At 50.3% G+C, this 12,124-nt stretch overlaps 1 protein-coding gene across 1 annotated transcript; it reads left to right on the plus strand.

The window, feature by feature from the left end:
• The first annotated feature begins 6,031 nt into the window (after window positions 1–6,031).
• On the plus strand, window positions 6,032–7,364 carry HOXB1 (homeobox B1). Its single transcript, XM_060134017.1, has 2 exons — window positions 6,032–6,599; window positions 7,036–7,364. Exons 1-2 carry the CDS (start codon window positions 6,032–6,034, stop codon window positions 7,362–7,364), a joined length of 897 nt encoding a protein of 298 aa, XP_059990000.1.
• Window positions 7,365–12,124: the final 4,760 nt, after the last annotated feature.

The raw sequence follows: 12,124 nt of genomic DNA on the forward strand, positions 1-12,124 counted from the left end.
AACTAAATGCCTCTAATGTTCTCTGCATCAGTATATGCCAAAAGTATATTCATTAGTCTTCACAAACAATGTATCAAATATTTATCATGGCTGGTATCATGTGCTTTTAAATGGAGGTGGTGACTCCTGGTGTTTGATGATAACCCACCTCCCAAGTACCTGGTACAGCCATTTTAACAACCCACCTCCCAAGTACCTGGTACAGCCATTAACAAATTTTAATTTGTATCTTTACACAAACAGTCATGCCCCAATCACTGTTTAAAAGCAGGGAGAGAAATCTTTTCAACAAGCATGTAACTGGTTGTAGTGCTGTGTGCCAGGTGCCAGGTATTCAATGAATATGAGTATTAAGAAGTGTCCTAAAAATTCCCAATAAAGTAGTTAAAAGTGTTACCAGTTTTGCTGTGGCTTCAGGAATGACATTCTTCAATTGAATGTGATGCAGTTTGTAGTATTTGGACAACACTTCAGCGATGCTGGATTTTCCCACAGCAGGAGGACCAAGAATGCAAATTTTGATGGGCTAAGAGAGGAGAATAAGCATCATACAGGGAGCTCTGAACCATCTGTAGCTAGACAGTGTTCTTTATTTCAAGGGTCGGCCCTTTTAAGTCTCGGGATCGTGCAGGCTGACTCTCACTCCTCCATCAAGACCCCAGAGTCGCTTCCTCCTGGTGTTTAATGAGCATCCACTATGTGCCCTGAGCTGGGTACAGGAGACACGACACTCAGCCAGGTGTGAACCAAGTACTTGAGCATCACATGCTACCAGTTTCACCTTTGTGATGCTACTCCTGTAAAGGCAGCAGAGAAATAGAATTTCCGGTCCACTACACAGGGTGCTTAATTTATTGCCTGATGAACATTGTTTCTGAACTAAACTTGGTCTTTAATTAAAGTTTTCTTTTTAAAAACAGTTAATTAAAAAAATAAAAATAAAGGAAAACAAAACAAAACAAAAAAAAGTGTCCTAGCCAAGTTTTCCCCTGGCTTTCATTCTCTGCCACCTTCCCCAGCATTTGGTTATGTTTACTCTTGTTTGAAAAAGAGTAGGACGTTTTATACAAAAAGAGGCACCACACTTCTTTGCCATGGTGTATTAGACTTTATTTATTTTTTAAAATGTTTATTTATTTATCTTGGGCACTCCACGAGGCACGTGGGATCTTAGTTTCCGGACCAGCACCAGGGATCGATCCCCTGCCCTCTGTAGCAGAAGTATGGAGTCCTAACCGCTGGGCCTCCGGGGAATTCCCAGTGTACTAGACTTTAAAAGTCCCCTGTAGTCAGGTTTTATCTGGTTGCTAGGGTATCAGAGCATAGGTACCAATTCTGGGTCTCCCTAAAGAGCTCTGCTGAACCCCCTGCCCACCTTTCCTCCAGGTCTCTGACAAACACTCGCTGGCCCCACTGTACATCTTCCTGAAATATGGTCTATCAAGTACATGTCCTCAGTTTGCAGAAAGGAGACTCTCGGGCCCTACATCATTCCTTTCACCTGCTATGGCTGGTGTGGCCCAAATCCTCCACTGACCTCTCCAGCCCAGCTCGGCCCTTCTGCTCCCCTACCCCCATCCCTCTCCACACTCAGTGGTGAGGCAGATATCTGGTGCCTGAAGGAGATCTAACAAACTGCTTCCTCCTCTGAGGAGAGTCAACAGTAAAAGTGCCTTCCTAAAACCTTCTCTAATTCCCAACCACCACAGAAAAATCACAGTCTGGACAGTCATTCAGATATAAATTCACCTTGATGAGTGTTCAGTAAGTTCTCCACCGTGGGTAGTTTAGCTGCAACCACCATACCTGGATAGACCCAATTAAGTAGAAAGTTATTTCAATTCTTCATGTTTCTCTAATCTTTCCTTTTAGAAACATCCCGACTCTCTGACTTACTTTTCCCTCCAGGTGAAAGTTTATATCCTATTCTGACATCACAGAAGTCAGGTTCAACCCCTACCTTGGGAAGGACAGTTTCTAAGCTAAACCCTTCAAGGGAAGAGAGAAAACATCTAGAAAACTTTTCTCCAAAATTTGGAAGGTTAGGAAGTTCTGGCTAATACCCAACCTGAAATCTTTCTGCTGCGGTTTTACTCATTTAGATGTGTTACAGATGATACAATAGTAGGCTTTACTTTTCAAAAAAACTCTTCAGTTTGGACGAAAATCCTTTGCCTAAACGGAGCCAGCCTTCTGATTCTCAATGAAATTTGCATATGATAAAGTACATATTGTACAATATATGGTGATATGTTACATAAATACATAGCACATGTGCTATTTCCCTATCACATATTTCCATATTTTAATATGCTAGTTATATTAAAAAACTGAAGACTGACTCACTATTTCAGACTGTGCATGGAATGCCAATATCATACACTTACAGAGTTCTCTATGGTTTATATTTTCTTGTTTGCTTTAATCCTACTAACAATGCAGTGAAGTAAGCAGTATTAAACCCATTCTTCTTCTCTGAGGCTGAGATTCAGAGAAACCGGGGAACTTGTCCAGGATCATAATGCTAAGGAATGGCCAAGCAAGGATTTGAACCCAAGTATTCTGGCCCCAAAACTAATAGTCTTCCCAGTACATTATGCACCACTCATAGCCTATGGTTCTCAACCAGATTTGTGACATTTTAATGAGCTTGTAGTAAAACAAACAGCACTGAATTCAGATTGCATCCTCCCCCAAAACAGCAACAAGAAACCATTTCTTATGGAGAAAAAAATTATAACCCTGAATACCTTTTAAATTCTTAAGTTCCAATCTTTGATCTTGGACTTTGGTCTTCAAGATCTGGGCTGGGGAGAGCAGGCAGAGAGGCACTTAAGGGCCTAATGAAAGAACTGTTAGATTGATACTGCCAACCCCCAGCTAAAGCAGCTTCCTCCATAGAAAAGGCCAGAAGTAGGTGCAAACTTCTAACACTTCCCCATTCTGATTAGAATGGTCTCCCTGCCTTAGTGGTACAGGGGTCAGCATCTCTCAAAGATCATTTCAGTACTAAACATGCCTGTGTTTTCCTTGCTCTCCTATATGTCTAAATAGATTATAGAAAAGAGGAACTCAACTATATTTCACTTTGGTGTTGGGTCTACCCAGACCATCTCTGGTGACTTTAATTTGGTCAACCAGATAATCCTATAGGCCACAGATTACTCCAGATGTGGATTACATTGTTTGTTTGTTTTGTGTTGCACTCAGCTATGGGTTTAGCAAGGAATCCGGGCTCCATAGGGTTTCTCCGCAGGCCAGGGGCCAGTGGAGTTTCTTTTAAGGAGGAAGAGACTTGGGAACCTATGGTCCCATGTTGCTTTTTCTCCCAGTCTTTTCTGCTGAGGCGGGGAGAGCCAACAGGAAATCTGAAAAGTTTTTATCTTTCTGCTACACAAGAGAAGGTAGCAAGGCTCAGGGATGAATTGGAGAGCAGAGTGAATTGGGAGAGCTGAGACCAAAGCAACCACTGCACTTGACAATATAACTTGAGGCACATTTTCTCCGCCCCCTTCCTTCTAGTCTTTATAATAGACTATTGGTGAATTCAGCTGTTACTAGGGAGACTGCATTTCCCCAACTCCCAGAATGATTTCTACTCTTTTATTAAACTGATTTGGAGTTTACTTCCCCCTTTAGACCTCAAATTGTTCCCTTAATTAGGAGGGCGAGGGATGAGGGGAGGAGGTTCTCCCTGGATTGAGGGAAAGGTGGAAAGTGGAGTCTCAAGTCTCCCAGAAGCAGGACAGCCAGGTCAGATATAGACCTAGCTCAGATTTGGGGTTTGAAGAGAAACCCTGGTTCCCTACTTCCCTCTTCTCCAAATGCCTCTGTGGAGAACATCTTAAAGTGAGAGGAAACTGTTGGGAGCATCTACAAACCCAAAAGGGGAAATAGAAAGAAATCTTGTGCTCACCTCAACACTCCTTTTCTCTTCAATCCCTCTGTAGGCCGCCCCCACCCCCCACCTCAATTCTCCTTTCCTTTGTCCGCCCTCATCCCTTTGCACTGAACATTCTCTCACCCTCCCCCATTGCATCTCTCTTAAAGGAGTTGCCAGCTGGTCCCCTCCCCCCAACTTGTCCTGCTCTGAGGCAGGGTCTGAAGCAGAGTACACGTGAGGAGGGAGGGGGGCAGGGGTCCTGTGAAATGCTCTAAGCTCTTTCATAGCTGAGGGCTAAGCAAGGCTTACAGTTATTAAGAAAAGAGAAAGGCACTGTGATTCTGGTGATAGAGACACAAAGTAGGAGAGGACAGGCAAAATGAGGGGACTGGGAAACAGAGAGAGGGAGCGACACAGTGACTGAGAGGGACAACTTCGGGCCTCCTTGCGGAGGGATGAGTACTCACCCTGCCCTTTTTGGGGTAGGGAAACCTGAGAAGTTTTGAGGGTCCTCTCTGGACCTGTCCCACCTGCTTCCCCTTCCTCTCCTCAGCTCAATTGTTTACAGAGATCCTCCCCTGAACTCTTGCCCTCCTGGACTTGCCCTAGCCCCGGCCCCAGGCCTCCGGCCAGGCAGACACCCTGACAGGTTACAAATGAGCGTGGGTGTTAGATTGCGCCAAGCTCTTGTCCTCGGAGTCTGGAGGAGGAGAATCAATGGGCTCTACCTAAGAGCTTCCCTTCCAGTTCCATCCGTGTCTGAATAGAGTGAAGGAACCACTTCCTGTTCTCCTCCCCTCCCCCAGCCCTAACCCAACAGACACACGGAGCAGAAAGGCGTGAGACCCCGCTCCTGAGCCCGGAGCTCCCATTCTCTAAGCAAACTCCTTTGACCTATTCTAGAAAGTCCTCAGAAACTTGAGTCATCTTTAAGATGCAATTGGTATTGAATTTATGGATTTGGGGCTTGGGGTGTGTGTGTGTGCTGTGGGGTAGGAAGGAACCAGAAGAATGCACTACGCTAGTTTTAATCACTTCAGAAAGAGAATAAAAATTCCCTCCTCTTCACCTGTAAGTAAACATTACCTAGCGCTGTGCTCCTTGTGGCTCTCTGGAGAGATACAGGGGGTTATCTGAGTCTGAGTGAGTGAGCCAGCTACAGCTATGGATGGCTAGAGAGAGGATAAATACATCCAGAGAAATGAGTTGATGGATAGGTAGGGAACAAATATAAATATGGAGAGAGACGGACGAACAGAGAGATGGATTGAGACAGAGAGAATACAAAAAGAAGCCGAGGGAGAGAAATGCATGTGTGAATGAGGAGAGAGTGGTTATGTGGAGAGATGGAGAGAGGAGCGGGGCATTTCTCATCCTCTCCACATTTCTGTCATCTTGTCTTGCTCCTTGATATGCCAGTTTCCCACCCCTCACTTAACTCTTCCTCTAGATTCTAGGCCCTGCCTCACACCCTTAGGTGTTTTTCCACCCTCTTCTTTCACAGTCATCCATTTGGCCCAAAATAACATACCTCACTCGGCTGTCCTAGCCCATCACCCCAAATTGGGAGAAAGAAACTCAGAGCGGGAGTTCTGGGCAAAGAAGCCTGGATTCCCCATCTCCTGGTCTACAGACTTGGTGAGGGGGGAAGGCTCCTTTGGGTGGGGGGGTGGGAAGAATGAAGGGCAGCTGGGTTGAATTTGTCCAAATCTAATAACCTAGGAGGCTATTGAAGGCCTTGGGGGTTGGGAGGGGAGGAAAGTCCTGAATATTCCTCTAACTTTTCCCCCCTCTCCCTCTGGTCCCTTCTTTCCAAAAGTCTTTGAAGAAAGATGTTTTTGACGCTTCCACGTCACCCTCAGATGGATGGGCTGCGGGTGATTGAAGTGTCTTTGTCATGCTAATGCTCGGGGGGTGATGGATGGGCGCTGGGGCTGCCAAACTCTGGCCCGCTGCGCCCATTGGTCTGGGAGAGATCACATGCGCCCCTCCACCCCCACTCCCTACCCCCTTCCTGGGGGAGCCCTGGCCCAGGCGAGCTGGGTTAGGCCATGGATGCAAGCTTCGGCGCTGTGACATACTGCGGAAAGGTTGTAGGGCAAGAGGGTGTCTCCCCCAAACGGGCCGACCCTCCTGCGGCCTCGACGCATGGACTATAATAGGATGAACTCCTTCTTAGAGTACCCACTCTGTAACCGGGCACCCAGCGCCTACAGCGCCCCTACCTCTTTCCCCCCCAGCTCGGCTCCCTCTGTTGACAGCTATGCAGGCGAGACCCGCTATGGTGGGGGGCTGCCCAGCCCCGCGCTCCAGCAGAACTCAGGCTATCCGGCCCAGCACCCGCCCTCGGCGTTAGGGGTGCCCTTCCCCAGCTCCGGGACCTCGGGGTACGCCCCGACTGCCTGCAGCCCCAGCTACGGGCCTTCTCAGTACTACCCTCTGGGCCAGCCGGAAGGAGATGGAGGCTATTTTCATCCTTCAAGCTATGGGGCCCAGCTAGGGGCCTTGTCCGACGGCTATGGAACTGCTGGGACGGGCCCGGGGCCATACCCTCCGCCGCAGCCCCCTTACGGGAACGAGCAGACAGGGAACTTTGCACCGGCCTATGCTGAGCTCCTCTCCGAGGACAAGGAGTCGCCCTGCCCGTCAGAAACCAGCCTCCCCACAGCCCGGACCTTTGACTGGATGAAGGTTAAGAGGAACCCACCCAAGACAGGTAGGGCTCAGAGGTGGCTACCCCCTCTCTGGGGCTCAGAGCGGCTCTGCTGCTTCTGCACTGAGGTGTCCTGGGCTGGGTTCCTGTCTCTGCGCCGCCGGGTAGAGGCAGGTAAGAGCACTCTGCCCGGTCTCAGGTCAGGTGGGCTCTCCCCACCCAGTGAGTGCCCGGTTCCCATTAAGAGTAAGTCTCCACACATACCCGCACTTCCGGATCTGTGTGCCCAGCTCAGGCCCAGGACCCGGTGTCCTGCGGAGGGATGGGGGATGGGAGCGTGGGGAGGCTGATCCAGGTCACCTGGAGGGGTGCTTGGTGCTTCAAGAGCTGAAGCGGGACAGCGTGGTGAATGGGGGTGCAGAGCTGGCCGGGGGGGAGGGGAGGGGAAGGAGAAAGAGGTGAGAGAACTGACGTGGCCTTTCTCTCGCCCCGCCCCTAGCGAAGGTGTCGGAGCTGGGCCTGGGCGCGCCCGGTGGCCTCCGAACCAACTTCACCACGCGGCAGCTGACCGAGCTGGAGAAGGAGTTCCATTTCAACAAGTACCTGAGCCGGGCCCGGAGGGTGGAGATCGCCGCCACCCTGGAGCTCAACGAGACGCAGGTCAAGATTTGGTTCCAGAACCGGCGCATGAAGCAGAAGAAGCGCGAACGGGAGGGAGGCCGGGTGCCCCCAGCCCCTTCAGGCTGTCCCAAGGAGGCAGCTGGAGACGCCTCCGACCAGTCCACGTGCACCTCGCCGGAAGCTTCGCCCAGCTCCGTCACCTCCTGAGCTAAACTTCCCAACCGACGGGGCTCCGCGGCACCCGAGCGCCGCCGTCCAGCCCTCTCCTCTGCTCTCCCTAACCCTGGGCCTCGGCTTTACTACTCAGGCGATCCTCACCAAGGCTGGGGCGCCAGTTTACAGCTGCTCTGGGGAGGAATGGGGGACCCCTCTTCTCCGGTCTGGGCAAGGTGCTGATGGCTGGGGAGCCTACCGGAGGACCAGAGGCATGGGAGACACCCAACCTGTCAAGAGTGAAGGGAAGGGCTTCCCTCGGCCTTTAATCTGGGGATCAGCACGTGGGCGGGGTGGAAGCAAGTCCCAACCTCCTGGATTCTCCTTTCCCTTCCAACTTCAATTTGTTCAGTCCAGTGCCTTTGAGCTTCGAGGACTCTCCTCATGCACTCATATCCTAACTCCCCCTTCTAGGCCCAGGACAGAGAGAAGGCCTTGAGGTTTCTTGTGTGGGAGGTGTTTGGGTGCAGGCATATTACCAATGCTTAATCTTTCTAGTCGCCACAGACCTTACAATAGCACCAGCTGCCTTGTGACAGACCAAAAAGCACCCCCCCCGCCAATCTAAGCCTATTAACCCCCACCTGGCACATTTGTATTGCACTAGCAGCCTCCAGAGGTTGTTTTCTGAGACCTGCCTCCCCTCCCACCAGCGACCTCATCTCTAAGCTACCAAAGTGTTTTGGAACTTGGTACTTCGGAGACTTCTGGAATTTTGTTTGAGGCTGGACCCCAGCAAGCCTCTACCAGGAAGGCGCAGGCACGCCCCCACTAGTTCCTCCCCTATTTATTGCCTCCTGGAAAAGCCAGGACCCTCCTCATCTCCACCCCAACCCCTGGTGCAGCCCAGGGAGGCCCAGGTGCAGGGAGAGCTCCTACCAGCAGCAAACATTTCTCTGAACCTTGGAGACAGTGGAGGTACCACTCTTTCTGGAAACCTGAGCCCCAAGCCATCGGGTTCTCTCTGTACTTCCAACTACCTCATTTCAATAAAGTGTGTTTTCCCCTCTTCCCGCCTCTTCTACTCCTCCACCCAGGGGTAAAGGAGGCTCTCTCCAAGAGCCCAGGGGGAGAGATGAGGAAAGAGTAGGTGCAGGCTGGTTGGGCTGGAAGGAGCTGAGCTTTAAGAGCTCAGCTGGATAAAGAGAAGGACTTACTGGGTGGGGCCTAAGCAGAACAGCACCCTAGGTTTCCAGATCTGACAGCCGTCAGCCCTCAGGTCGTTGGAGGAATGTGGGAAGACCTGGAGGGAAAAGGTGGTGGGGAGGATACAGTTCAGAGAGGGTCCTGAAAGGAAGGCAGGAAAGAAGAAAAACGGATCTGTTTGGAGAGAACAGAAAAGGGTTTGAAAAGAGGAGAAAGTTCGGGGGGAGGCAAAGGGCCCACTACCCCTTCTCCCTTCTGCGTCCCCCACGTCCAGAGCGAGGCCTGGCATAGAGTGTGCCTCGGTAAATATTAATATGTGCTGCGGAGGCTGTGCATCGTCCCCCTCCCCGCCAATTCTTGCTCAGAGAAAGTCAGAGGACAGGTCCCTCGATAAACTTCAGATTGACACACAGGTTACCCCTCCACTCCCGCTCCCAGCCTGGCGCCCTTCCACCCAACCGGAACCTCGGGGCTCAGGAGCCGGGGAGGCTGAGAGACTCTGGCCGCAGCCGCCCGCCTCCGAAGTGCCATCCACCCGGCTCCCGGTGACTCCCGGGTCTCCGGCGCTGGACAGCAGCGGAGGCGAGGCGAAAGGGCCGAGGGGGAGGCAGGGAAGGGAGGGCTGCGGCGGGAGCGGCAGGTTGGAGTCCCGAAGGCCTGGGGTGGGCGAAGGAGGCCGAGGTAAACCCCGGTCCCGCGCTGACCTTTTTACCTCGAAGCGCCCCCGGGCTTTCCAAACAAGCCGACGGCGCGCCCGCGGGGGCAGCTATTGTCTCCTGGCGGGTCCCACTGACAACCCTTTGGTCGGCGGAGGCTGGGGGCGGCGGAGGCGGGCCTGGCTCGGGCAGCGCCGCGACGGCCGCCTAACCGCCAGCGCTCTCGCCCTGCAGTGCCGTCCAGAGGACGCGGGCCTGCGGGCTCCCGACCGGTTTATTGATTCCGGGGACCCCCCAATGCCCTGGAGTCAAGACAGCTGGGGTCGGGCAGCAAGACCAAGGGGGGCGTCTTACCCCACCCCATCTACTGAATTCTCGACCTTTCAGAGGAAGACAAGAAGCAAAAAGGACTAGGAGTGTGTGCAAGAAAAGCCGAGCGTTTGCTTCCTAATGAAATTGGTGCTATTATAGGAGAGGCCAAGTTATCAATAATGGCACAGTCCAGCTGGAGGGGAAGAGAAGTGTGTTGCAACAGGATGCTCAGCTTTCCCAGAGCTTGATGCCTTGGCCTTTGTCTTAAAAAAAAAAAATCTATTAACTGCTTCTCTGCATTTAATTAAAATTGCCACCAAGGTTGGCTTTCCCAAGGGGGTCACCTTGACAGAGGAGACAGAGCAGTGTCTGTGGAAACAAAACTCTTGCTTGGAGCCATTCAGTGTAAGCTGGTAGAGCCTTCTGGTTGGGATATTTCTGGATCCTGCAAACTTTGGACCAGTGGGCAGAAAATCAGGGACGAGGAAGGAGCTTTGGTTAGAGCAGGACCCCAAGGATGGTGAAGCTGGACCTCAGACTGGGGCTGACAGGTCCTGGGGGAGGCTGGTCTATTTGGATTTTGGCCACAGCAGAAGGAACTATCAGATTCCCCCAGGGAGGGATGAGGGGCAAATCAATTCTCTGTTAACAGAGGGGCAGGCTCAAAAGAATCTGCAATACATCTGAGCCCCCCATCTCCTTTGATCCTAACCCCTTCCCCACCTTGTGCTCTCCTAAAATCCCACGTATCTGAGGCCTCAGACTGGTCTGCACAGAAAGCATTGATTTGCAGAAACAAAAGGTCACTGTATTTTCTATCATAAATGACAAAGGAGAGGTTGGTAAAAACAAACAAACAATCAAACAAACAAAAACACATTGTTAAACTTTCCAGAATAGATGACAAACTGTTTCCCTCTTAGACTCCTTTCAGATAGGTGGGTTTTTCACAGCCCCTGAGGGGGCAAAGGGAATCATATTTACCAGAAGATCTGAAAGTACATTTTCTGCAAGATTTAAAGCCCTCCACTCCAACACCTCCATTTACCAAATCTCCAAAAATTCTCCTATTTTGAAAATAAAAATCTTAAAATAGAGATTTTTTTCCCCATTGATTCTTTATTGGGGTGGGGGGCAGAATTCTTCTCGGGTTGAAAGTTTGTCAAGGTTTCTGAGGAGTATCTCCCGGCCCCTCCTCCACCACGGAGCCTCCGCTCTACCCAACACTCTGCACCATCTGTTTCTCAGCCCCAAGTGTGAACTTTTCCTCTTTCATTTGCTTTCTTCTTCAGCATTTGTTCTCCCAACGTGAGGCCCTTTGATCTCCAGGACAAGAGAGACAAGGAAAAAAGATTTAAAAAACCCTAAAGTTCTTCTTACTTTTAATGTGGGTTTCTTTGTTATGAACATTCTTTGCAGCAATACCACTGGGCTGCTGGAAGGGAGTTGGTGGGGTGGGGAGTAGAAGAGGGTGGAGATGGGGAGGCTGGGGGCATCTCCAGATGACCGGGAGCACGCAGATCCAGATGAAACTGAGAGGAAGGCCAAGATATGTGGGTTCAAATCCTTCCAGCCCTGCCTCTCACAGCCTTGTGGCCATTTTCTCCAAAATGGGCATCATAATCATACTTATTTCATAGGGTGGATGTTAATAAATAAGTTTATATGTGTAAAATATTCGAGAGCAGTCTCTAATAAATAAATATGAGCTATAATAATACTTATCATTATTAAAGGGGACATGTCTTCTCCCCTACCTACAGTCCCTCATTGATTCCAGGGCACATCTTGACCTTTTGGGGTACACACACACTCTTCACTTCTCACATTCATATCTTGTTTGATCCCTGATAGGTATATGATACTAGAGACAGGTTCTGGGGCTAAGGACAGGTAGAGGGGATTCCCTTCTTAGCAGCTGAGAACACCCAGGTGGGTCTGGCTGAGACCCTTTCCTTACCGTCAGGTCTCAGCCCACTCAACTGTAGAAGAGGAGAGTTGTCCTGGGCCTCTTGCACTCTCCCTCCCTTCTCCATTGGGAGGAAGGCTCAGAAGTCCTAAACGCAGACAGTCTGAGTTCCTCATTTAGAGTGGTGGAGGGCAAGGGTTCTGAAGGGTAACTTAATTTTCAACATGGTTTCTCTCTTATCAGCTGGGTGAGTGAGCTCATGCCAGTTATTCAATTTCCCTGTGCTTCCATTTCTTCAGATGTAAAATGAGGGAAGTTGAATAAGTGAGATATATGAGACATGCTTAAAACACTGCCTGGCAGTGTTCAGTAGAGATTTTCTGTTTTATATATTCATACAAGACATTTTTTTATTACTTTCTTGTACTGAGTTTTTCTTGGCCTTGGTGTGACGGAAGCAGACATTCGCTAGCCTTCATCCTCCAGCACTGTACCTGCAGACCCATCTAGTACCGTAACCATGGAATTTGCTGCCAGGGAATAAAATAATTATGAATGAAAAGGTTCAGGGTAGTTCCACAGAATACTAGTTCATAGTAAGTGCAGCATCGTAATGAGACATGATTTTGGCAGGACAGTCTCATTGCATAACTCTGGGAGCACGTTCTCACTGTGGTCCATGTGGTTGGCACCCCCTGCAGTTGTACCAGATTTTTTCCTGATGGCTCAGT

Source organism: Lagenorhynchus albirostris, chromosome 20, assembly GCF_949774975.1.
Source record: "Lagenorhynchus albirostris chromosome 20, mLagAlb1.1, whole genome shotgun sequence".
Lineage (NCBI taxonomy): Eukaryota > Metazoa > Chordata > Mammalia > Artiodactyla > Delphinidae > Lagenorhynchus > Lagenorhynchus albirostris.

Bases quoted from the DNA above. Each gene is read 5' to 3' on its own strand.
- HOXB1 (XM_060134017.1), top strand. From the start codon at position 6,032: ATGGACTATAATAGGATGAACTCCTTCTTAGAGTACCCACTCTGTAAC. The intron at 6,600-7,035 runs GTAGGGCTCAGA...CCCCGCCCCTAG, and splicing joins GAGGAACCCACCCAAGACAG to CGAAGGTGTCGGAGCTGGGC.